Source organism: Pogonomyrmex barbatus, unplaced genomic scaffold (genome assembly GCF_055798465.1).
Source record: "Pogonomyrmex barbatus isolate J1 unplaced genomic scaffold, ASM5579846v1 scaffold17, whole genome shotgun sequence".
NCBI lineage: Eukaryota > Metazoa > Arthropoda > Insecta > Hymenoptera > Formicidae > Pogonomyrmex > Pogonomyrmex barbatus.
The window spans coordinates 3,535,955-3,563,318 of NW_028297113.1; the positions used below are offsets into that span (position 1 = coordinate 3,535,955).

The following is a 27,364-nucleotide window of genomic DNA, read 5'->3' on the forward strand; positions in this document are numbered from 1 at the left end:
AAATAAGAGCTCTCGATATTAAAAATGCTTTTTCCCTCTTTTCCGCTCTTTTGCCGGCGGAATAATATATTTTTATCTCGTTTTTTTAAAAACTTGCGCGATTGATATAAATCACCACAAGCATTTGTTCTGGTTCCGTAACTTTTCATTTATTATAACGACCTTCGATTGAAGATTTCACGCCTCATCCCTCTCCAGTTCTTCTGCGTGTGGTTACACCTTGAAATTGCCGATAAAATATATTTCGTGTCGATATAAAATATAAAAGTTTGCGTTTTTTAATATTTACGACCTTCGATTTCTGAAACTTTTATTCCCTTTATTTTCTATTCCACGTGTACTCACACCATCGAACGATCATCTTTCTTGAAAGTTGATATGTTGATGTAAGTTGAAACATTTCGAAATATCTCTCATAGAAGCTGATACAGGAAGATTTAAAATAAAAGAAGATATTTTATTTTTTATATTTCAATTTTAAAGACGATAGTTTTAAAGGATTATCAATAATCTTCAAATTGCCAAAACGCTGAGAATAAAATCTCAATTAAGATATATTAGAATATGACAGATGTAATTTAAGAGTGTAAGTCACATTTTAATATTAATGTTTCCAATAATTTTTAAATGGATGAATAATTAAATTTTTTTTTTAAATAAATTATTTAAAATTTATAATAAACTAGATATTACAAACGCGCACTACGCGCGCGCTATTTAACTTTTTCAATACAAGAGTAAAAATTAATACTATTATACTACTGTTACATTATATTTTTTAATTTCTTGATACATAATTCAAAATTCCTCGTTGTGAAATCAATATGATGACAGCTATTCTTATGTCACGAAGTTTGCGCAACGAGAATCAATCAGCATCGAAGAAAAACGTAAACAATAAAGAAAAAATTCGAGAAAATTTCGAGAGGTGTGGGTATCGATGTCATGTCATTTTTTTTAGAAAGGATCCGTTTAAATTTTTGATGACGATTGGTCTTATAACCTCAAAATTGTGATTAAATTAATGAAATACTCGAATTTCAGAAACAAATATGGCAACGATCTAAGACAAAATTAAATAAAATTACAGGACGTAGGAAATAAAGATATAAGTCTGTGCAAGTGTTGATATCTTTAAAATTTATTTCTGGTTACAATGTCACATTTTATGTGCTGATAAATTTTTTTGACGCCGGGACTATAAAACCTTTCTTTACTCCGCTATAAAGTTATTTCTCGTGCACTTTAACCCGAGCTTATTATCGCAACGCGTGGCAGAAGAGTATCGTATTACAAAATACAATAACAGCATTATAGTATTATCAGCTTACTACATAATAATGTAACGTGTACCGGGGAGCACCACACTACAGAACATCGTGTTACATAATGTAAACGATATCTCGACGCGACGGAGTTTAGCTTCTCCCCGTCGACTTTTTAACTTCAAATTTGCATGCTAAAAATAGAGGTGAAGTAAGTCGGCGTGTGAGTATTTCGTTGATATCTTTGCATATTTTAAAACTTTTTTTATTGTAGGATATGCATATTTATGTCGCCCGACTCGGAGTTAACGTTAAACATCGAAGCTCCGATTTTTTTTCGAGCCGTGCCAGGAGTCGGTCGACATCCGGTTTTCTCCGAGTTGGCTTCCTCGTTGCTGATTGCACAATCAATTTTCCTCCGATGAACTTCGTACGGTCGACCGGCTGGTATCATTAAATTATGCTTCGGGGTGTCAGTGTTTACGCCGAAGCAACACGTGAAAACAGTTTCTCCGTCACCGTCGCCGCCTCCGCCGCCTGTCCCACGGTCCACCACCCTCTGATGCGAGTCGAGAGAGCCACCCCTCGCCTCTTCCCCCAGATTCAGCGGAATGTATATAAACGACAGGAAGGTGCACGCGTCGATTGGTCGGGCGAACCCGGTCGATGGCGAGAGGGGCGCCGGGTCTTTCGCGAGGCTCGCGTAGTGCCGCTCTGACCACCGTCACGGCTGGGTTTACCGTCGTTCCTGATAAGATATCGCCGCGATCGCTCGCACAAAGATCTATCGATATATGTAAGACTAATCACCCCTCCCCCGAGCCGCGATCTCACGTCGTTATCGATCGCGCGATTCCGGAGATCGCGAGATCCGGCTAAATTTTGAAGGGGGCGAACGATCGTACGGGGAGCGATCACGATGGGGAGGATTATTACGATCGTGGAGGAGCGACGTGTGGTATAAGGGTGCCTGGCCTAGGGCATAGGTGCAGCAGGGCCTGCATAGGGGAGATCGCGGGGTCGTTACACCGAGGAGCCGACGCCGCCGGAGCGGTGCGTGGCACCCCAGGCGAGGGATCGACGAGCTGAGGAGCGGCAGGGTAGTAGTGGTGATACCCGTCGCGGGTGGTGTGCCAGCGAGTGGATCGCAGTCGGACCGTGAATGCGGCCGCGTTAACAAACCCCCAGGATCAACATCGCTTCGCGGCCGACAATCCTCCCGGTAAGTGGGCTCCTCTTTGCTTACTCGTCGGCCACGCCGAGCCGTGTGTTTACCGCTGTCTCATCCCCCGAGCCCGCGCGGTGGCTTCAAACGTCCCGCGACGTCACGGGGCAGATGGGGAGTGACACGGTGGACACGGGAATAGAGAGAGATTTCTCCGCGAGCCCTTTCGAAACTTCATTCCGCCTCTCCGTGCCGTCTGCTTCTCCGTGCCTAATTGGCTCGGGATAAACGGTAATGATGGGCGACGGATATTTATACGGATATATCTCGCATTATGCCTTAAGGCAGGAACCCTTGAGATATTCGATCATAACTTAGGCACACGGCTCGTGTTACTAGATATATATCGCGAAACTTCTGTAAGTGGAGATCAATTATCTCGGATTTGCTCTCGGGGCCAATTATTTATCTCGCTTGATTTATGAATTGTTTAACGTTATACTACTACGGCAATTAATATACGGCAATCCAGAAAGAAATGAATTCATGCGAAAAAAAGCTTCGCACGAAAATGTTATGTAGAGACAAGCTTTCGCTTAAGTAGAATTCCCCCCCGTGGGAATAAGCTAGGCTAGGTCGTATTTATTGGCGACGTAATGGAAAAACTGTGTAGATTGCTATGAGTCTCCCCTAGGTCTGTATTCTCTATTATTTATATCATAATTACTGACTCCATAAGCGGAATTGTTTACATGGTTTCGTGAGCTTCATCATTAAACTGGGCATTTTAAAATTCATAGAAATTAAATGCGATGCACAGAATCTGCCAAGTGTCGGAGGAATGAATTATATGAATTTATCTAAATATAAATTCGGCATCGACGGAATAGAGTTTACCGCTTCTAAATATTATTGCATGTAAATTAATATGGCAATTAGACATGTTTGGTAGGAAACAATGTTGTTACTTGCATATGGAATACACGCGCATTACAAAGGACATAAAAAGCATTAAAAATATCGAGTAAAGTTTTATTAAATACTATTCTGAGACCCTTTTAAGTTAATTTATAGTCAGACTATACATTGAAAATTGAGAATTGCGCGCTGAGAATTAAAATTTAGGACTAACCAGATAATTAATTCTAATTCCCTCCGCTCTGATTGGTCGATTCTTCTTTTCCTCTCAATTTTCAATTCGCAATCTGACGCAGCTTCCATTCTGGGTATTTGAATTTAATATCTGTTTCGCAATTGAGAAAGAGAATACTTTAGCCGAAAAAGCTCGTCGCCATCGGCAATTTTCCTAGATTTCCCTCCGAAAATACGGCCTTTCGAAAACCCGATCGCGCTTCCATCAGCGACGGCCGACGCGGATTATCGACGAATCGATAAAATCTTGGCTCGGTCGTACTAATTGACAATTACAAGCCCCGGCAGGTTTATATAGCTGCGCATTCGCAGCGAATAGCGCAGCGAATTGCCCACGGTAATTTCGGTCTTCTGCCACGGTGCCCTAAATGAAACGCTTTGTATACGGTAGTTAACCGTATAGAACAGGCCAATGGAGGAAGAACGTGAGCGGTAGCACTTCCAAACTTCCTTTTCTTCTTCCCGAGAGACACTTGATCGATGCGAACAAAGTGCAGTTTTCATCAGCGATTTCTAAATTTAGTCGGAAGTCAAGAAAAGTAATATCCAAGTAATCTCGAAGTGCGAAAAGGCCGGCGAGCGATGCGACGTCAGCGATGCGAGTCAACAAGAAAATAAAGTGTATTTATAAATAATTTCATTCATTTCGAGTCTTCACTTTACGCTTGATTTCACTGCAATTCTTACCGAGTGAATTTTACTTACAGACTACTTTTATAATCAAATCGCGCACGCGCGGATTGAAACAGCATTAAATCATTCCGTTAAGTCTTTAAAAAATGTAATGGATTATAGAGAACGAAAAATATAATTTTCCTCAATAGAAACATACAGCATTGTTTCAGTTTGTTAGAGTTTTCTCCACGTTATTACGTTAATTTATATTTTAATGGTGGATTATTATAGTTATACGCAAACGTATTACTATATTTTTATAAAATGTCCGCTATATTTCTGCACTTCATTATAGTATTATAATAAGTATTAATAATAAGATATAATCAAATTCAACTTTGTGAGTAATTTTATCATTTTAAAAGTTTGATCATGAAATATTATTCGTTATATGAAACGATTGAGAATCGCAATGATAAAATCGGCTATCCTCTTCAGGTACTCCGGAAAATGGAGATTGGCAGATATTTCCACGATACATTATCTTTCTGCAATGAGATTTTGATCAATTACATCTGTAACGCGATTCGCTGTGAATTTGTTCTCAAATGAACACTCGAATGAGTGCTTTGAATTACCCCATTCACCGGCAATTATCGCGAATGTGCGTTAAGAAATTTTGCTTAAATTGATTCAAACGGCGACTGACAAAAGAGATTTAATCGAGTCAACACTATTATTAAAGATCAATCGCGTCGTATCTGTAATAAAATACAGACAGATGCATATAATTACATAGAGATGCACATAATTTCTTTCATCGTGTCCCGTATGTATAATATTATTAACGGTGCATCGATGATAACAAAAGGAATTTTAGATGACGAATTGAACTCTGACATTAATAAACGTTTAACCAGTGAGAGTTTAAATTTGCGGAAGCACATTATTACGTTATAAAAAAAAGACGAAAAATATAATTTCCCCAATGTACGAGAACATAGGATGAAAGAAGAATGTTGATTTTATTAAAAAAAAAAAGGGAAATTTAAATTTTGTGCAAATGATAATTTGTCGCTGAAAATAAATATAATAAATATAATTTATTATGTTTATGAAAATAAATATAATTTTATTTGATCCTTTTATCGATCTCTCTGATCATAAATTTCCGTTCGGTACATTTATCTTGCTTCTTAAGGATAATTCTTCAAGCTCCTTGTGTGTGTGTGTGTGTGTGTGTGTGTGTGTGTGTGTGTGTGTGTGTGTGGGGGGGGGGGTAAATAGGAATTGAAAGTATAGCCAGCGGGATTAAATCGCTCGTTTGCCACGTAGATTCTCTTGAAAAAGCGTGATTGAAGGAGAAAGAAAATGATGAAACGAAGGCAGAATTCCAGCGAGTTCTGGCCGAGATGGCCAACTCTGGGAATATTTGCGACGATAGTCGGTATCTGAAGAATTTAATTAAGTCCAGAAGAAAATCTCGTGATCGCATGTCCTCGCGCTTTGACGCCGGGGTTCGCGTATATCCCGAGGCAAAACAAATATCCACAAAGGAAATTCAGCGTCAAAAATAAGAGCCCGTCGTCTGAACCCTGAGACTGATCTTCGAGCTTTATTTCGAGCGACAAGAGGAGCGACTCGTTATCGGGGCGAGGGTGGGCGAAACTTTCCGCTTTAATCCTCGGGAAACTCGAAGGGGGGGGGGGCGAGAAAGATTAATCCCCATGAAAGGTTCGATTCCAGATTTATCGCTTCGTCTAACTTCCATAAGTTGCCGATTGCGTCTCGCGTCTCGCGTCTCTCGGCCATGGGCACGCGTCATCTTGTCTTGGTGGTAAACATTGTGCTTTTACGTAACGTGCACGCGTACAGTAGCGCGTTTTGCGTAATTAACACGGCACTAAATATCCGTCAGGCACAGAGGGAGGCTGCGCATTGAACAAAGAATGGAAGTTAACGAGGCAACAGGGACGACGGCGCGAGAGCTGGAAGGCCGAATGGATTGTCTTTAATAGCCATTCTGTTCTGTTGAGAGGAGAGGAAAAACGTTCCGTAGAACATTTCACGTCGGAAGAAATGAGAGGAATTTAACAATTCCAATTTCTGTCGTTTCTCCCCGCAAGAATGCAATTATTTAATCAGTCACTTCTGAAACGAGTATTTTTAATCTCATGACATCATCGCGGACTAATTAATAATTATTATCGAAGTGGACACGGTATTATGAAATATATGGTATCGATCTTTGCTATAATCGAAAACTGCTTAAAGCATTTAACTAATTAGTGAAAATTAAAAATAGTAATATTTAACGATAATATTTGTATCATGCATGAAATAATTATGATATGACTAAATGGAACGGTTACATTAAATGTTATAGCTTTTAATTATCGTTAATGTAATTCCTATCAACGAGACTTTTCTATTAATTTTACTAAAGATCGATGTTACATATTTGAAATGCGGTTTTACACGATGTTTTATTCATATCTCTGTGAAGACAAATTCCAAAAATAAATTTTGATTGATGAATTTTGTTAACAGGAATTTTTATATCGTTTTTGAATTCCAAAATAATAATTGTAAGGAATAATTGTAAGGAAAAATCAAAAAGCTAAATTTTAATTAGCGTTTTAATTAAAAGTAAGTTATAAGATGTTAAAAGCAGACGGCCTAATTCGGGATAGAAAGGCTTAAAGTTTCGTAATACGAGCTTAATATATTGGCGAATCAGTACGCGATCGAAAAAATATCATCCCCCGGAGAAAAATCCTCGAATACATCTCTTCTCTACTCGATTTTCCATCGCGTTCTCTTTTTGCAGCATCGGTCGGCGAATATTTTTATATTTATCATCGCTCCAAAGGGAGCTGTAAAATTCACGCATGGAGGAATTATTAATGATCTCGCGGTCGCACGATGACAATTGTTAACGAAGAATCGATTACGAGCGATTCGTGTAATGCCGTTATAATTTATCCACCGTAACGGCGGATTATTTCACACGCCATTAAATCGCCACCCGGCGATTTTCATACGCGACCGCGAAACATTAACGGGTTCCGTTTATAGACCCGTCGGACGGCGGTCGACGTCGATCGCGTTGTGCACGAGACGGAATAAAAGCGTGACGTCAAATACGATTGCACCCGTATGACGTCACGTGTGGCGTTTGACGGGCGGTCGGTCCGCGTCCGCTGTGAGGTGTCACCGTCATCGTGCACGTGAAAGATTTTTTTGCTACACTCCGGAGGCGAGCCGATCCCTGAGATTACCTCAACGTGGTGATTGAGCACGAGAGGGTGAGAGAGGGATTTTTCAACCTAGAAATCCGCGTATCATGCATGTCAGAGGCTGGTGGTGCGTGGTAATGTTAAATTTACTCGTGTACGTTTTATTCGATGGCGGATTTAGAATCTTTCCAGAAGGAAGGAGGCATAATTTTTCCTTCCGTCTTTAAAGGAAAATGTGATAAGCCGTAATAATAATAATAATAATATTAAGCCAATAAAAATACTAATCTTATAGTCGTAATCGGGAACTTCCTAATCAAAAGTTTACGTCGTCGGTATGTCGCACAATATCTTTCCGTTGCCTTCGCTTATTAATAGACGGAGGAAGGAGCTTTATAAGTATCTAATCACCAATGTCGAGCGGCTCTCTCTTAAAATAAAATCCGGTAGCAGACCGGTCGCATCTCGCGGTAAATGAAGTATGTAACTTTGCGTCTGAGGAAATAATCGGGCGAGGATTTATTTACTCTGTCAGCAGTATTCTCGTCATCGCCATTGATTACCCTCCTTCCCGTTCTCTCTCTCTCTCTCTCTCTCTCTCTCTCTCTCTCTCTCTCTTTCTCTTTCTCTCTGCTTTTCTCTCTTACTAAGCTCGTCGGTCTCAAGGCTCTTTCGCTGATATCGTGCTAATGTACCAGCGACGATGCAACGTTAACCCATCGTCACCATATCACCCCACCTTGCGGCAGCTTGGTAGCTGGTCACCTTTGAAGCTCAAAAGCCAAGCCGCCACGCTTGTAGTAACACCATCGATCGATAGGGTTTACTACTAAAGGTGCCCTCACGGGCTCTTTGGTTTATTGGATGTCGCGCCCGTATTCTTCGTTCACCGAATCTCATTTGAGAGTCGCCAATACTGAAATTTCCGATACGATCAAGCTTCGGAGGATATCGGACGCGATGAGGAAGGGAAGTCGCGGAAGAAAAAGGGAGAGAATTCGGACGAATTGACAGAGAGAGGGGGAGAGAGAGAGAGAGAGAGAGAGAGAGAGAGAGAAACAGATGGGACGATGTGATTTATTTGAATACGACGAGAAACGCTGACCTTCCTCTCTTCCGTTTCACTCGTTATTGAATCCTCTTTGCGTCCTTATTACGACGTAATTGGCTCTCGCTCCATAAACTCTTACCCTCATGTGAATTGACTTAAATTTAACCCCGTTCGCGCAGCGCGGGTTCGTTACGATAGCTTCAAAGTGAATCTATTCGAAGCGAGAGCGGGACGATTTGATTGATTACGTTACCTTCGTTTTGCGCGTTTTCTCACCGGACAAATCTTGTTTTTTTATCTCCCCGGTGATCCTGTACCGTTTCAAGTGATCGCGTACGCAGTTTCGATCAAGCGACCAAAAATATTGCACGCACAACAGTGCGCCGAATAAATAAATAGTCGTTCTGCGCAATATGTAATCCACAAGTGAATGTTACCGCACGTGTTATAATATTTGCTGCAATACTAGTGAAATATTTTGAACTGGAAAAAGCTGGGAGAAGCTGCATTGAATATTACAAGCTTTAATATGGAGACGATGAAATAACAATTATTACCGAGCATTAAGTATTAAAGACAGTTATTAATTCATTCAGAGGCATGAGAATCTCAATTACAAATTTAAAAACAGTTAAAATAAAATTACACCCATTTTTGGGGGGGTGTTTTTTTTTTTTAAGAGAAGTTCTAAACATTAAGAACGATCTACGAACATTTTCACCAAGCACGAACTTACGCAATAAGACGCTCTTTTGATTGTCCGTGCAAAAAACGCGCGGAAAATTTCATTCACAAGATTAACGTCCGCGTTCACAAGATTAATGTTCGTTATTCAATGGGGCGAAGTTATTTTCTCCCGTTTGTATCGTATATGAGCATTTCGAGATATCCTCGCTGTGTCGCCACGTAATATTAACGTCGCTTTAACAATGAAGCTGGAGAACAGCTGGCTTTATTCCAATATATTGGTCGACGAATGCCGTTCCATTTGCCGACTTCAGTCAGCGACAGCTTTGAAACGCGGCGAAGGGTAAGACAAGGGTTCAAATTCACTCTCCGAGAGATTCCGAGAGTTCTTCTCGAAGTTGGTAACTTGGAAACGTTGATATCGGCTCGATCTCGCCGCCCCGAGTCCGCGTGGCTCGGGAATCGAATTAAGCGTGGCATTCTGATCAAAGAGATCTTTCCTCGAATTCCCTTTCGAAGCTTTATATATATATATATATATATATATATATATATAAGTATGTACATAAATACATATATATACATTTCTCTTCGAAGAGCTTCTTCTACCAGAGAAAATTGACGACATTGAACCGACCGATGAGCCGACCGATGAATCGCCTTTCGAGAACGCAGAATGGAACCACTGTTCGCCTCTGTTTTACATCGCCTCGGAAATTGCATGTAAAGTGGTTCCGCGAAGCGAATATCGAGTATTCCCGAGCCGATAATTTGTGCCCCGGGTGCCCGTAACTACGCCGCGTTTAGTTACCGGCGGTTTTGTCGGCGAGAAACTTTTATCGCGACGGACGGGCGGACCATTAATTGTCGCGAGTTTTCGATTCCACCCACCGTCGTCGAAGTCGTCGCAACGAAAAAAGGTGGAGTCCGATGTCGGTCGGAAGCACCTGCGGCGCACGATGCTGCTAATGAAACTGTCGTCTGTTGTAAAAACAGAAAGAGAGAAAGAGAGAAAGAGAGAGAGAAAGAGACCATAGAAACTCCTATCTGGTTCCACTAAGAAACTAATCCGATTTCATTCTAATCCGTTTGATCTCTCTAATATCTTCTTACGGGAAATGCATTGCGATACCTTTTAAAGTGCCCTTCCAAAGTACCAGTTTTCACCGTGGATGGCCCTTATCGCGGGAACGGATAGAAATGGAAGGTCGAGCGAGACGAGTATTCCAAATGGAGGATTTTCATATGTGCGTGATCAGAAATGATATCAACGTCGCATATCGCATTAGTTGAATGGCGCAGAATTCTAAAGGACATTCTTTCGGAATGTACTTACAACATTTGGAAAATTAAAATTAAATCAAGATCGAAAATGGCTGTCTCGAAAGCGCCTTAGGAGCAGTATGATTATATGTATAATCCTTACGCTTTTGGCAAATACAAAATGCTTGTCGATACATTTCAACACTCTGATTATTAAAGAGAAATGTGCGAATCAAGAATTTTCGACGACGCATCGAATCAAATTAAATCTCATTTGTTTTTTAAATTCCAAGTAAATCAAACTGAATTGAAATACAATTTCAATTAACAACATAATTATTGTTGTAAAATTATACGTGCATATGCGCGTATGAAATGAAATATACCCTTAGGTTCTGCACACAATGGAAATATTAGAAAAATATTAAATTTTGGAAATAAAATTAAAAATAAAAATGGAGGAAATACTTGAAATAAAAATATTAAATTTTGGAAATAAAATTAGATTGGAAATAAAATAAAAATTAAATGTAGTGCACAATGGACACAAATAAATGTAAGATATATTTTATACATTTAATATTTATTCCTAATTTTTATTTCCAAAATTTGATATTTATCTCTTGTTTCTAATACTTCCTTCATTAAAATTTAGTGTCTTCACTATGTAGTCTTACTTTATTTCAACAGAACATAGCCGCATTGCTTTTCTAGCAGAAAAAAATTATAATTTCTAAGATTGTCAATAAATGTAATTTATTAACGTAAATCTTTTTAAATCCTCTAGACAGGAATTTTCGGATAATTTCGAAATCATAGAAATTCGAATTGTAGAAATTTAAATCTGAATTGAATTGAATCTCATCTGATCTGATTCGATTCGATTTGTATTCGAATAGTTCGCAATTCTCTATCATCAAATACTAAAGGGGATACTTCGCAATATCGATGTAGAGATAGATCCTATTTTCCATGAATATCGTCAATTTTTAATTATATTTATATATATATGTGTGTGTGTGTGTGTGTGTGTGTGTGTGTGTGTGTGTGTGTGTGTGTGTGTGTGTGTGTGTGTGTGTGTGTGTGTGTGTACGTCATTATGTATTAAAAATTCAAATTGACGATATTCATGGGAAATAGGATCTATTTTTTCAAGATACGTGCAATATATATATATATATATATATTGCACGTATCTTGAAGAGCGTCCGGTTGTTTGATGCATTTTAAATTTAATTCTAGATTTCATCTCCCGGGATAGGTCGGACAACTCATTGTCCCGCAGTGATCTGTGTTCTGTGCACGTTCGCAAACTCAGAAATCAATATACACAAGCATACCGAAAGATATTACGTTAGTGATTGGATTCGCCAACGTGGAACTATCGACCGGGTCCACATGTTGCTTTTATATCAGGAAATAGATTTCAAACGGGGCCGGGGTAAAGGTCAATTATCAATTCGCGGAATGTGATGTTTCGCGCTCGATTACCTGCTGTTATTAATACATATTTTTGCCACACATTAATAACGTTAATTTTAACGGAATTAAACGGCGAATAAATAGTTAATTCATGTTTATTATTTGCGACATATACGGCGATTATTTGCGAAATTACGATCATTTTCAACAATCAGTAATCTGTTTAATTGTAAAAATATTTAATCTAATTTTAAATATTTTTTAAAAATATTTAATCTAATCTAATTTTTTGCTACAAAAGTGTCGTTGCGATGTCATGCGCAACAAATAAATTGAATTATTCGAGCTAATCTAGTCGAATGGCTTTTGCTTTATAAAATAATAGATCAATTATCGTAAGCATCGCTAATTACCTTACAGGGCAATTTCCAATACAAGTGATATACATAAATTATGAATAAATGTACAGTTGAAAAGAAAAATCGTATTTAATCGATGCAATCCATCAATATCGGTTTTGTTTGAAACATTGTACGTCACAACCTTGTTACAATTCAATTAATGTGTACGTGTCAAAATAATTTTCACACGAGAGAGAGAGAGAGAGAGAGAGAGAGAGAGAAAGAGAGAAAGAGAGAAAGAGAGAAACTGCGTTTCTGAGAGAGCGAAGCTGGTTCAACCGAAATTTTACGCGCTCGTCGTAAAGAGAGGACTGACATGCCTCGACAAATATTGTACATATTAAATGTCCCGTCATAGCGCCATTACAATAAACAATTTAATTAACTTCCATTAATAATGTCAATATCGATATGACAGTTCCCGTCAGAAACGCCTGTCGCGGCCAACGCCGAGCAAGACTGTTATTCTTATTATATCAAAACACTCGGCAAGCGACATGCAAGGACAGCTAAAACAATTATTAACGACGTTATCGATTTTGGCGGAAATTCATTGGCGGAGGCGATCCGGGGGCGATGAGGCCGGGGCTATCGATCCGGTGATTAAATCGCGTCCCGTGATCACTCCTGAATATTAATTCGGACTGTTATCGGCGTTAGCGTTCGCTAACGTAGTTAATCCCACGAGATAGCGGTCGAGTGCGAGATCCGTGGTACCATCGCGTTAATCGGGGGTGAGACGATGATTCGAAGGTGAGACTGTTCCTGCAGATGCAGATGCCGTCGTGGCAGCTACCGCCCCGGCGATGCTGCGCTAGGCATTTGGCTGCGCAGAAATTGTGGTTGACCTTCTTGGACTGCCAGGACGGAAGACTGCAGATTGTGTGCCGCCGGTTTCTTAAGAGTGGCAAGTTCTCTGACACCTCGTCGTACGCTGGATTCTCGATGGCAGCTAAAACGCAATTCCTTCGGTTTTATTTTACGATAGAGAGAGGGAGAGAGAGAGGGAGAGGGGGGGAGAGAGAGAGAGAGAGAGAGAGAGAGAGAGAGAGAGAGAGAGAGAGAGAGAGAGTGTTTGGTGTTTTATGTACACTTGATGATAACTTTCCCCGAGAGCTTGCGCACAGGGTGGTGGACCGACCTGGCGGAAGAGGTTCCATCAAGGATGGCGCAGATTCTCTTTCGAGAGCGAAGTCGACTCTTCTCTTCGCGCGCTCTACTCCTGACATTTCGAGTGACAGAAGTTTTTGAAGAAATTTAAGAATGCTAATTGCTTTCTCCTTCTTTCTAATTCATACAGCTGTTTTATTTTGGTCACAGGATATCCGGGAATTAAACTTTCGAACTTTTTCAACGTGACTTCAATTATAAAATCAACTTTTGCAACTTTATTGCTGTATTTGAGACCGTATATTAACATTAGTTGAGATATAATTATTTAGATATTTAGTTGAAATATAATAATTGTTATTTGTCACAATTACTATTTCTTATTTATAATAATAATTATTTGTCATCTAAGATGGTTTCTAGTTCAGCATTCGGAAATCATGCGGTGACTTATAATAATGGAATGACTTATCAGAAGAAAAGGTCGTGTCGAACTTGATATGAAAGGATATCGACAGCGTATTATCAGAGTATGCTAAAAGGGTGTACATCAGAGGAGAGGAGAGAGAAGAAAGACTCTGTGTGTGTGTGTGTGTGTGTGTGTGTGTGTGTGTGTGTGTGTATGTGTGTGTATGCTACACTATTATGTAGCGCAAGACAAAAGAGGTAGAGCATTCTGGATATTTATTACCCTATTGGAAAGTTTCGTTCCGTTACATCATAGAACGCTTTCCGGGAAAATGAAGAGAGTTACAACGCATAATATTATTATGATGAATTGAAGTTATAACGTATAATGCTCGACGAAGTGAGATTCATTATTTTTTAATTATCGATGAAAAATATCTTAATGTTGTACTTGATATGATGAGTGAATAAATCTCTGGCGAAGCGAAAACTACTTGGGATCAATCACGGCTTATTAAGATCGCTTCGTTATCAGGAAAATTTCGCCGACATTTAAACTCGCGAAAATTTATTCGTTCCATCTTTCTTGGTGAGATGTACTTGGAAAAATTTGAATAAGTACAGATTTGAAAATAATTTTGCTGGATCATCAAAATAATTTCGTAGGACATTTACATAATAATAAAATAAAAAAAAAAAAATAATAAAAAGCACAATGTTAATACTGCAAAAATTTTTGATATTTTAGCGACTGATTTGAACGTCCAAATTTGATGGCCCGACAAAATCACTTTCAAATTTGTATCTGGCTACATCTTTATAATATTGCACAAAACTATTCTTTGCTTACCCAGTTCGTAAGTAGGCTCTCCGTAGATAGACAGCAGTGTGTTGGCCGAGGCGTAAGCTAGCATGGCGAGAACAACGAGCAGCTTCATGATCGCGGAATGGCCACTCAGAGTCGTCTTCAACAATAATGTTTTTAAGGACGTGATATCGCTTTATATATCTTCTCGTTGCCATCGAGAATATCCTGTTCTGTATTCCTGGGTTCACTTCCGTCTGAGCACCGCCTTTTTTCCCATTATCTTGCTATCGGAATTCCTGCGGCTTCGCGCCTCGTTATTTCCAGATCCGTCGACCATGATGACCAGATCCGCCGCGTAAACTAACTTACGAATATTAATTTCCGGCATTATCCTCGCTACCAGAACAGCTGAGAGCGAGAGAGAGAGAGAGAGAGAGAGAGAGAGAGAGAGAGGGAAAAGAGAGAGAGAGAGAGACGAAACGGGTCGATCGATCGCGGCATTTCTGTCGTTGAACGGAAGCGAGCGTGACTATGGCTTGCGAGAAATAAGTGAATTAAAAAGAAATTGACAGATATTCATTTCGTACTATTGAATTTTTGATCTTGGAAAGCGGAAGCTATCGTGAGGTTTCTTGGATATTTTTCTTACTCCTCCTTTCGTCTTCTCAATATATATATATATATATATATATATATATATATATATATATATATACATATAAAAGAAAAAAGTTTCGTTCTCTCAATATGATGATATATATATATATATATATATATATATAGATATAAACGAAAAAAAAAGTCCCTAACGAAATACTGAATATCAAGCAAGAAGGAACTTTTTCGGTGCACGTTTTCGTTATAAATGGGGGATCTTTTTGAATTTTCAATTTCGCGGGCTAGATTTGATTCTTTGTCGGGAAGAGTGCGCCGTAATATTAAACAACGCGAATATCTCGTATTGCGAAAATTGCAAAGAGCTGAAATTTATCGGAATGAAATATAAAAGTCAATTGGAATAACAACAATTTTCCATTGTGTAAGCTCCGTTGTTCTATTCTGTTGTGCTAATAACGCGACGTGCGCGCTTTGCACATCCGAAATGTCAGCATTTTGTTTGCGAGAAACGTCATCGCGTCGGGAGAGGAGGGGAGGCAGGGAGGTTAAGCTGTGAATAAACAATCGATGATGGAGGATAATGCTGCAATGGTCGCAGGTGATCGCAAATTTCATTAGCGTGAGCTATAACAGCTGATCCAGATTATTAAATAAAAATATGATTTTTGCGAATACTAAATATTTGCGTAACGACGCAAATGTGATACGTTTAATGCGCTACTGTCATTTTCGACCTATTTTTTTCTTTTCCTTCCGCCGAGGGTGGCCGAGGGTACCTTACAGTCTCGGTGACTGTACTTTTACATCTCACGCAAATATATTTATAGAGATTCAATGCCGAAATTACTCTCATTACACGGACGAGATACGCGAAAAGGGAAGTATATCTTGAATATTAAAATGTTCGCACGTGCTCGAAATTACACGAGTCGAATAGTAAGACTATATACTACGGTGCGATGCCACCCCCGGTAAATGCTTGTCTCTGCGAAAAATAAAAAATCTTGCCCGAGAATCCCTCGAATCTTAGTATCGCACACACCTCGAATCGCGTATCTGTTCGAAATCTTAAGCAGCGCTGTGCATCAAGGTGTTGAGTCCGTTTACAGATGGGGATTAAATGCCGTGTGTCTAATCGGGAAACGAGGAAAATATTTGCAATAAAGAATAAAGGTACATAAAGTGACCAGTGTTCATGTTCAGTTTTCATTCGTCGTTGAACCTTTCGTCGTTGAATCTTTATAAATAACGATTCTCAAGACATTATAATTAAAATAGTCGAAAATACTTTTATATAAAAATAATAATAATTAAAATAGCATTTCGAAGCATTAAGAAAAGTTGCGGAACCTTTTTAAAACCTTGGAAAAATAATTATAAAAGGATAAAAAGAAAAATCTCCGAGGTATCTAGGTTAATTAATAAAACGAGGTTCTGATTTTGAGGCAATGAGAGGTGAGAGAAATGCGGAATCTCGAGGAATACTATTATATTACGTGTGCAGAGATATCAGAGACGTCGCGATGAGAAGACAGTCGTATTGTCCGAGCACGAGCAGCGGAAATGGCGTCGGCGAACCGCTGATCGTCGTCGAGGAGAGCACCCTGGGCGAGGAAGACACGGAGCGCTGCCGCGCGGAGTCGCCGCCGCGATGCGTCGACCCGGACTCGCCATCCTTGAATCCCTATTTGCTGTCGCCGTGGAGGGACGCCAGGAAGCACTCCTTGCCGACTCCGCAGTGCACATCCGGGATAACCGCATCCCAGGTACGTGTCGTGCCCGTGCATGGGAAATCCTTCGCGGTCGGCGCTATCGACGTATGCAAACGTATTCTATGCCGCAACATTTACTCATGCTTACGATACAAGATAGGCTGTTACATAATCGTGGCAATATTCCATCTCGGAAAGCGAGAAAAAGGGATTTTTATGTAAAAAGGCTTTAGGCTTCCTCCTTCGAATATAAATTTTATTTCTATTTGATACTTCTGTTTTCTTCTCAAGATATTAATATCTTAATAACGTTGCCACGCACTTAGAAAATTAAAAGCCTGCTACGCAAAGGCTGATATACTTAAATAATTATAATAACATTCTATATTTTTCGTGGCACGATCTTTTGGAAATATATAGTAAGTTGGCCAGACAGATAGATCTGAAAATAATTTTATTGGGTCATCATTACGATTATTATATAAAATTACGCATAATGATAATAAAAATTGTTGATATACATCATGTATTCTAGTCTTCATGTATATTCTAATCTAGATTAATTTGAATGTTCTACATAATTATCTTGATAAATCAGCAAATATTATTTTTAAATCTCTACCCGAGCCACTTTTTTTTAGATAATAACTCAGCAGTACTATTCTTTCCACGCGTGATTGAAATTTTTGAATCTCCCTCTGATAAAGTTGTCCGGTCAGTTTGATGTTTTTCTCTCGGGTGGATAAGATAAGCCATTATTTGACATCGTTTAGGCTTCTCTTAAATTATACACGATGAATAGGTGCGACGGTTGAGCGAACGCGGCGGAGAAGGTTCCGGTCCATCGGCGAGGGAGGCTGCTTTCCTGGCGACGCTTTCGCAGACGCCGGCACCGCAGGCTGGCGGCCGGCGACATTCCGTCGTCACGATTTCCAGGGTGCCGACCACCCTGTTCGGGCGCAATCGTCGGGAATCCATCGCCGCGTTCCCCATGGGAGGCGCTACCAGGATATTGCAGAGCCGACGGGACTCGTCCACCGGAATGACCGGGCCGCCCAGCAACAGCGGGAGCACTCACAATCTGCAGCTCGACATCATGGACGACATCGCCGAGATCAAGGCCAGAAAGGTAGATTGTAAAGCCGAATTAGCGTTATCTTTCGAGGTAGTATAATGCAGCCTAGAGCGTAGTTTAGTGACGCATAAATAATTTAAACAAAGTAGCATGAACGTAACGAATCAGGATATTGTGGTCACATTTTCCTGCTGGTTTAATGGAATTAAGAGATAAGGTCGAGCCTAATGATAATCGCGTAGGCTTGTTAGGTTGCTCATTGATTTTTATTGCATCATCTATCCTCGTACTTTTCTGCCCTCGAGATCAAATATGTAAGGGTCGTCTGGCTATTACGAGCTCAATTGCCAATCCTCGAGATATTCTCGAGAATTACGTTCTCCAGAGAGATCTCATATTTTATAAATAAAAATAAAATGATAATAATGAATTTAGTTTTTTTTTTTTTTTTTTTTTTTTTTTTTTGAGAAAACGAAGATGCCAAGATGAAAATATGACATAATTAGAATCCTCTGATCTTGATCGAAGAAGTTTTTTACAGAGGAGAATATGAAGATCAAAAATATAAGAAAATTATTAGATTTATTAAAATTATTAAATAAAAAAAATCTTAAATTATTAGATTTGTTAGATTTACATTTCACGTATCGAAGAAGGAGAAGGCGCATAAAGTCCATTTACCATCGACAGGATTCGATGTTATTTGATGTGTAATTAAATAGACAGCTCTTTGACGTTTCGTTCAAGCGAGGAGTGCTCTAATGCTCGTACGCGCGTCCCAGGTCCGTTTGAAGATGTACAAGACGCCGTCTCGCGAGCGGGTGTGTGAGATTCAGCCTCTGGAGGGCAACAGCTGTTCCACCACGCAGAAATACATACAGCATCAGAAACGTCGGTTCTCCGATTTCTCGGCGTCGGTCGCGGCGTCGACGTCGGCCCTACGTAGACGCGCGTCCGAGATGACGAGGCCGCTCTCCGAGATCGAGATATCCGGCACGACGACGGCGGCGGGCATCACGTGCTCCAACACGGATCTGATATCCATCTTGAGCTCCCTGACGTCGTCCGCGACGGAGATAAACACGTGCGGCGCGTCGGAAGCGTCGGGCGCGACAAAGGACGAGCAGAAATCGCAGAGCTGGACCGCCAAAACGTCGGCGGAGCAGAGGCGCAGCCGACTCAAGAGCTCACGATCCAATAGCTTTGACGTCTCCATTCTGCACAGCACAAAGAGCAAGACGCCGTCCAGCAGCAGCGGCGGCAAGAGCACCATCGGCACGCTAATAGCGCCGAGCAACTGGTTCACCAAGAGGCATCAGCCGATCTCGAAGAAGAACCGATACGATGAGGAGAGCGCGATGCCGTTTAAGCTGGACAAATCGCGGGTGATCAAAACCGTCAAAAACACCCTCGCGAAGAACGTGGATACCAGGCACAAGGTTCTCTGGGACGACAGCAGCGGTACCAAGGTGGACGCTCAGGTGAGAATAATTACGCTCTGTTTAGTGAGATTGAGATCTAGGTATCGTCGATATTCGCATTTCGCAGTTGAAGGAAATTAATCAGTTGTGTTTGTTCACGTTTACTACTGAATCCGATTTCGTACAAACGCAAATGTTATTTTTTTCATTAGACGGAAAGATGAGCTTTGCTGAGCTTGCTGATCGACCAGATACACAAATTTGAAAATAATTTTTTTGTGCTATCAAAATAATTATTCAGGATGATTACACCGCAAAAATATTTGAATATTCCAAGATACAACCAAGTTGAACGTTATCTATGTAAATATTTTGATGGGCCGTCGAAATTACTTTCGGATTTGTACCTGGTCAAATTTTTCGATACTTCGGAACAGCAAAACTGTTCTGCGCGCGTTCTGTTGCATCAACGAGCAACGTCGAGAGAATCGTCGGATTTATTGATTTTGCGCCAAGTTCCATTATTCATTCCTGTATATATTCAGTATATATTCCCGATTGCGTATTCACGTCGCGTAAATATCACGTCGTTTGCTAAAAAAAAAGAGCAAAGGTCGCGCAAAGGTAAAACTTCGGTGCCGATAGGTGCTCGGTAATGCCATCGAGAAGATCCTCACCTCGGCCCACCGGGGAAGCGACGCGGAAGCGTCGGGCAACTCATCCGGAAAGCCATCCGTGTCGCCGAACAAATCGCGCCCCGGCAAGGTCGCCAGTCGTTGGTTCACGAGCGGGAACAACCAGGAGCAGGAGCAACAGGACTGCGACTCGATCTGCGCCACCCTCAAGGACCTCTTCGTCAAGTAGTGCACCCGCCGCCCGGAATCGTCCCTCGCAATTACGATGATTCGTATGTTTCGTTTGTAAACAAGATCCATCAGGGATCGACAGTACGAGCTATTTGTCGCACTGCCGCTATTAACATTTACTTTGTTTCCTTTTTTTTTTTCCGTCCGAATAAATTTTATATCCGCTGAGCTAACTCTCGTGCAAATCTGGAGGAGATCTGTCGGGGGGGGGGGGGGTGGCTCTTCTTGTTTACCCTCTTCGAATCGAGAAGCGGTTGGACGCGAGAAAAAGATCGGAAAACGAGAGAGAAAGTGCAAAGAGAAGATCCCGGCGGAAGATTACGAGTTTTACTCCGGGATATATTGCTATTCCGTTTTCTTTTACGTACTTCCTCATACGTAATTCAACACTCGCGTGTATATCTATCGTGTGGAAAACATGTTTAGGTGCAGTTTGCAGTTTCCTTATTCGAATTCTTAAGTCATCTCGAGGATGAACAATGAACGAATGAACGGGATAAAGTTTTTTTCAAATTTCTGAGAATTTTGTTCTACGGACGTGAAAAATTTTTTATAATCAACAATATTTTCTTAAAGACCGAAATTGATATTTGCTAATTTTTATCAATCGCAATGAATATTTTGTGACTTTAATTTTTTGCGAAAGTTGGCATCGTTAAATACGGCAATTTACAAAGTTAAAGGCCTTCGCCAATATATTCGCGCAAACATGTAGACATTGAGTTCGATATTTGTACGGACTAATTTCCCGCTTTTATTCATCCCCGTGTCTTTCCTCCTTATATTTATTACACATCTTTCGCGACTGATCGCGAGATGACAGATAACTGACCAGATATCTGTCCTTGTCTACCCCGAGCGAAAACACACAGGTTAAGGCTCAAATAATCAATGAACAAAAATAAGGAATAAAAAATTAAGTATAAAGAATTAAAAATGGAAAATGATTTCCAATCGACGAAGAGAAGGAACACGTTGGTGGTTCCTCGATGCATGGATTTTTAAATTTAATTCTCCATTCCTAATTTCTCTATTTTTAATTTCTTGTTCCTTATTCCTTTCATTGTGCCTAGGCCCTTATGCACGCGATATATGTATGTATGCACATGTATGCGCTATATAATTTCTATCGATAGTGCAAATGTCGAGGAAATCGATTATAGAACTATTTTCGTAAGACGGAAACAGTTATTTTTAGCAGTGTATCATTTTAAGTTGTCGCGAACAGATAAGACGTTACGTCGGCGCGAAAAAGGTTTCTAGAATAAGATTATGAATTATGACGTAAGGGAAACATTCTGCTCGTTAAATGCATTTCTCGTGTATTTCACGCGGACGATGTTTATAATCATAAATGTTAATCTATCCCTTTGCGGGTCAAAGGAGGGCGCGGACGTTATAATCATAGTTACATATTATATTCTTAAAAAAAAAAAAAAAGCACAAAAGTGGCGGTTGGTTCGGTTAATTATTCAAGGAGGTAACTTTCTCGTCTGTCCTCTTCCCGTTTCATCGGTCGGAGCTCTATCCATTTTTCCTGCTGCTTTCGGACGACTCGTTCCTCGTAATCGTCTCGACCGCACGAATCGCCACTCTGATATAGAAATAAATATACATACATGATACTGATGTACGAGATGTATGTATAGAAATTCGTCACGTTTAATAACGATATTTGTGGCAACGATGATATGCACGTTGCTGCGCGTATGTGTGCGCGTGTGTATGTTCAAGAGAATATAAAAGATATCATCCGTGTTACAGCCTCTCGGAAAGTTTGTGTCTCAAAGGTGGAATGTGTATAATCTCGCGAGCGAGATTAATTACCATAAACATCAACAGGGCCATAAATACGGGCTATGAATGCCGTGTACCACGATATATATATATATATTGTGCTAATTTATTTTCCTCGTCGATTTCATTTCCTAAATGTGCTTGCACTTGATAATTCTGCTCGTTACCTCTTTTGTGAGATAACAGAGACGACACGTTTACTTTTTTTTATACGAACTAAGTTTTCTTAAATTCTATTTTTTTTTTTTTTCAATTTTATTTTAATTCTTAGGAGGAAGATTTTTCCGAGTTTTGTTCCTGGAACATCTGACAGTAGCTAAACGACAGCGTGTCGGCAAATTTTTACAAAATTATGGCATTAAGTTAATATTTCTTATGATCCATAAGATTAAAGCTTAATTCATTTTACCTTCATTTTGCGATATCATTAGAATGTAACTGGAACGACAATATGGATCGTAATTTTCGTGCTGCTTCATTAAGGATCTGAAACCTCTTAAATTTATATCAATAGCTTTGGAACATAATGAATGTGAATTTTATGTGTTCTAGATAACTACGGCCGAAAAACATTTATTTGAAAATTTATGGTAAAATATATTTAATAAAGCAGTGTGACTTATAGATTACGCGTTATTTCGACGATACATATATGTCTCTTGATATATCAATGTTAAAAATGTTCCAAAGATAATAATTGTTGTTAATGAGAGTTTTGAAATCTATATGGAATTGATTGCGTAATGTGACACCCTTGAGCTCTATATGAGCTTCAGAATTTATTTATGAAAAAAAAACATATGATGTAAGTAGAATTAAAATACCTAAATGTTCTTCGATTGGAATCAGAGTCTACATTAGATCCACATAAATCTATAATTTTTCTCTTTATATCACATAAAAATTGTTTGACGAGGAAGCAACGTAAACAAATGAAGATGGAAGTACAAATGTTAAACGAATGATTAAAAGATAACAATCAAAAAACATATTTTTTTCTCTTACTGGATTGAGTGATAATTCGAATAAATAATTTCTGACGCAGATGGCAAGATATTTTTGAATAAAAAGATTTTGATCATTTGAATGACTCAGAAATTATTATTACTAACATTCAGAGATTCAGAAAAAATAAGCTTATTATTTGCGTCAGAAAGGAAGTTATATATGTACATAAATACATATACATATATATATATATTTATAACTCTCTCAACAAGAACATATCGATTTTACAATATTTGTGTAATGAGAATAAATCTTCTTTAATTTTGTAAAGATTACAATACGAGAAAATAATTATCAAGTTACTTATCAAATTCTTCTTATAATTGTAAAATTTGTGTTTAAAGGTTGTGTCTAAAGATCCAGAAGAATAAAATCTACTTGCGTACTGTCTAGATTAGTGCACCTCTCGTTCGTACGTTACTTAGATTACCAAAAAGTGTCCTAATGCAAGATTGTAAATAGTATCGATACTGTATGTTCTATCAATGTTCTCGCAGCAGATTGATAAAACATATAAAATATAAAAAAAATGAAATATACGTTGATCGTAAATGTTGCAAACGGTGTATTAATCATGTATGGAATTCTTTAATTTAAATACCACCTATGATATAAATATCGTAATATAATAGATAATAAAAAAAGGATTAGACAGGGATATATTCATATGGATATTGTTTTCAGGAAGTTATTTTGAAAAAGACTTTTTTATATATAGCTTGAGAGTATGAGTTAATTTACTTGATAATCTTACAGCTTACAAAATTACAATGCGTAACATGAATAACATACAACTTATTTTTCTTTCTGAAAACAATTTTATTTTTAAGAAATCGAAACTGTTCAAACTGTTGCAACTACATTTTTCAACTTGGTGTTGTATTACAGTAAGATGGTATCGCTTTCAGGCATTGCCCGCTTTTACGATAGACAAACTGGATTATCTGTTTTTATTTTTTGTGAGAATAGGAATGGTATACATTTATAAAAAACATACAATGAGGATTCTCTAATCGTGATATACATATATGTATTATATGTAAAATCAAAAAAATATGTAATGTTAAAGAGAAATGCATCAGTTAACACATTGGAATCAATACATCAATGATTGATTTTTAAACTCTGAAATACCTATTCTAATGTTGAAGATGCTCGTATATTCTGAACACTCACTAAAATATAGGATGGTACTGAAAAATTTGAGCTCGTTGCGTGTGTCTTTTCGCTATATCACTCAGCGATACTAAGCGAGTGTGTTTGTGGAAGAATATGGATTTCACACAAAAGTCTAACACATATCTCTTATAAAACACAGTGTTGACTATGTAACGAAGCAAAGAAGATTTCAAAATTGGCAAATTCACTATTTAGAAAAATCCACACTGCAAATAAAACTTATCCTCTGATAACAAGAGAAGTAAGTTGACTTAAAAGGTTACAATTCTGGCAGACAATTTCTTTAGTTTCTACAGAATTAATCAAATTTGAATTTTTGTGCTATAACAAATTATTAGTATCGATGAGAGAATCTTGGTCGATAGGAATGGATGAAGTAGGACAATAAAGACAGCAAATAGGTATGCAACAGCTAAATAAAAATGCAGTCATTACAGTGTATCTAGTTGATCTACAACTCTCCGCAATCCGCTATTATGATCTTTTTGGATGTTTTTCCGCTCTGGGAACCCATAGCCTCCAACTGAAAATAATACGCATAAATAAATAATGCATTTTAATTGTAGTATTAAAAAGTTCAATGATAAAGTGATAAAGTGATTATCCTATCAATTAAGCGAAAAATTTAAGTTTATTTTTTGATCCTGCTATTCTACATAATTTTAGAAAAATATTGTAATAAAAAAGAACTAAAAGCAAAACTTAACCTTATGATAATCAAATAAATAAATCGTGCATATTAAAAGCCGGTTAAAACAAAAATCTCTGGATAAAATAAGAAAAATATAAGAGAAAATACGCGATTTTATGTGATCGAGAACAGACATATTCAATAGATCTCGGATCCAATCCTGACCTTTACTTCGCTCGGTGTCTCAGTTTATATAAAATTAGAGACTTAAAAATAATAAAGGAGCATGAGATGGGAAAACACGTAGCTTTATGTAAAAACGACTGATTTGTAATAAGTATGTTACAAGTTCAAAACATTCTTACATTCTTATCTTACATATCTGTCATAAAAGAAAAATTATTTACAAATTCAAGGATTTTCATTTCTTAAAATTGCTGGTTTGGATCACTAAAAATATAATATTTAGAAAGAATTAAGAGTTAAAAAATCTAATAGACAAGATGAAATATAGATAACAATATATGAAATATGATAACAAAAATGTGCGTTAGGTCATCGACTATAAATGTACAATATCATTAGAGAAAAGAAATCATACTTTTCTAACAACATCCATTCCCTCGATGACTTTTCCGAAAACGACGTGCTTGCCGTCGAGCCAACTAGTCTTGGCACTTGTAATGAAAAACTGGCTGCCATTAGTGTTGGGGCCAGCATTTGCCATAGATAATATGCCAGGTTCGGTATGAGTCAACTTAAAGTTCTCATCTTCGAATCTGGCGCCATAGATGGATTTTCCACCAGTGCCATTGTGATTGGTAAAGTCACCACCTTGACACATAAAATTCGGAATCACCCTGTGGAAGCTGCTACCCTTATATCCGAAGCCCTTCTCTCCAGTACAAAGTGCACGGAAGTTCTCCGCCGTTTTGGGAACAACATCCTTCCTCAACTAGAAAATTATAACATGATGCAATTAAAATAGTTATTTATTCTATACATTTATGTAATAAATATATATGTTTATATTAATAATAAAAATTTTTAAAAATTAAGATAATCAATAATGAGTTATTATTCATAAAGCAACAAGAAAAAAATTATTTGTTTTACAAATTAGCTTGTAAAAATATTAATATAGTTAAAGGAAAAAAAAATGATAAAGGATAAATATACACTCGCTCTGCTTCCGCCATCTGTATTAAAAATTCTAAACTTGCGTGTTAAAAAGTCGATGCTTTCGCATTATACGGAATATCAAATTGCAATCGCGTGCGAAAAATCTATATTTAGCTTAATATAAAGTTTCCAATTATATAATGCGTCGATTAATAACAACATCGAGATGAATATTCGAGATGGAATTTCGTTCAGTGGAAAGATTCATTTTTTTATAAAGATTTATCCCGGGTATAAACATGAACATTCTCAATTTGTGAAAAATTTTCGAAAGTGAAGAGAAAGAACATCTTATCTTATCGGCCATAATAAAATCATGGAAAATGTAAATAAGCTTTTTTTTTCACTTTTTTATCTCGAATCGAACAACTATAAAATATTCGCGAACGTTCCGTGAATCTTCGCCCTTCGAATTCGATTCTCCTCGTGCCGATATTAACAAAATCATGCGCGCACGTACTCTCGCATGCACGCGGGACAGCCAGCCGGTCGCTCGTAATCAATGGAAAATTTCGTAATGGCTAAAAGCGTGTGCGTGCTAGCGCGATCGTGACGCATCACGACCAACGCGATCACGCTCGTTGCGGCTCCGCGCGATCGCGTCCTCCTCACGGCGACGATGCTCCTCCGGTCGCGTTCGTCAATTTATTCCGCTACACTCGTGGGATGACAATGACGATCGGCGACGTTGATGATGACGATGAGAAGAGGAGAATCGCCGCACGAGATGAGATCCGGCTAAAATCACGAACCGGCCCGGTGGAAAAATCAAGATGGCCAGACATGCCGGGATCGCGAGGAGCGCGCACGGTGCGGAACGGTCGGCCGGAGATAATGCCGCGATCGCACGCTAATTTCGGCTCACCTCCATCACGATGCGGCCTACGGGCTTGTCGTCCGCGGTCATGTCGAAGAAAACGCGTGGCAGTGCCATTTTCTTAGCTGCTGCGGCGAAACTTCGTAGGAGCGTGTTGAAGGACGGTCGTCTCGGCCGGGCGGTGGCTCCGAAATGGCTCGACTGCCTGAAGGTCGAATCAATTGACAGCCGGCAAATCGATCTCAACGCCATTCTGCCGTTACTGAAAACCCGCCGGAAATCGATTCCACGAGACTCGATCCGGGCCGTTCACCCCGCGCCGTCAGTTTTGACAGTTTTACAGGCTTTTCGCCGGTTATTCCGCGAAAATATTATGTAATAAAAGGAACGTTTTCGGTTACAAATTGGCTGCCATCGAATGAGATAGCGATTTCGTGGAGACGACCAATCGAGAGCCGTGATTCTCGATCAA

General features: G+C 38.9%; 3 protein-coding genes across 4 annotated transcripts; 1 reads left to right on the plus strand and 2 right to left on the minus strand.

The window, feature by feature from the left end:
* The first annotated feature begins 1,900 nt into the window (after nt 1-1,900).
* Nucleotides 1,901-24,093, plus strand: LOC105431165 (uncharacterized). 2 transcript variants are annotated; one of them, XM_011645193.3, is made up of 5 exons: nt 1,901-2,487; nt 16,709-16,970; nt 17,719-18,045; nt 18,774-19,472; nt 20,058-24,093. In XM_011645193.3, exons 2-5 carry the CDS (start codon nt 16,728-16,730, stop codon nt 20,274-20,276), a joined length of 1,488 nt encoding a protein of 495 aa, XP_011643495.2. In that variant the 5' UTR covers nt 1,901-2,487; nt 16,709-16,727; the 3' UTR covers nt 20,277-24,093. The 2 variants fall into 2 exon arrangements, with proteins under 2 accessions (XP_011643495.2, XP_088930339.1); XM_089074213.1 differs by lacking the exon at nt 1,901-2,487 and having other exon boundaries at nt 16,715-16,970; nt 18,739-19,472.
* On the minus strand, nt 11,997-15,242 carry Def2 (defensin 2). The gene is made up of 2 exons (XM_011645192.3): nt 14,629-15,242; nt 11,997-13,212 (listed from the first exon to the last, which is right to left on the minus strand). Exons 1-2 carry the CDS (start codon nt 14,714-14,716, stop codon nt 12,917-12,919), a joined length of 384 nt encoding a protein of 127 aa, XP_011643494.2. The 5' UTR covers nt 14,717-15,242; the 3' UTR covers nt 11,997-12,916.
* Nucleotides 23,879-27,256, minus strand: LOC105431162 (peptidyl-prolyl cis-trans isomerase). Its single transcript, XM_011645191.3, has 3 exons — nt 26,941-27,256; nt 25,495-25,848; nt 23,879-24,785 (listed from the first exon to the last, which is right to left on the minus strand). Exons 1-3 carry the CDS (start codon nt 27,142-27,144, stop codon nt 24,714-24,716), a joined length of 630 nt encoding a protein of 209 aa, XP_011643493.2. The 5' UTR covers nt 27,145-27,256; the 3' UTR covers nt 23,879-24,713.
* Between the last annotated feature and the right edge of the window lie 108 nt (nt 27,257-27,364).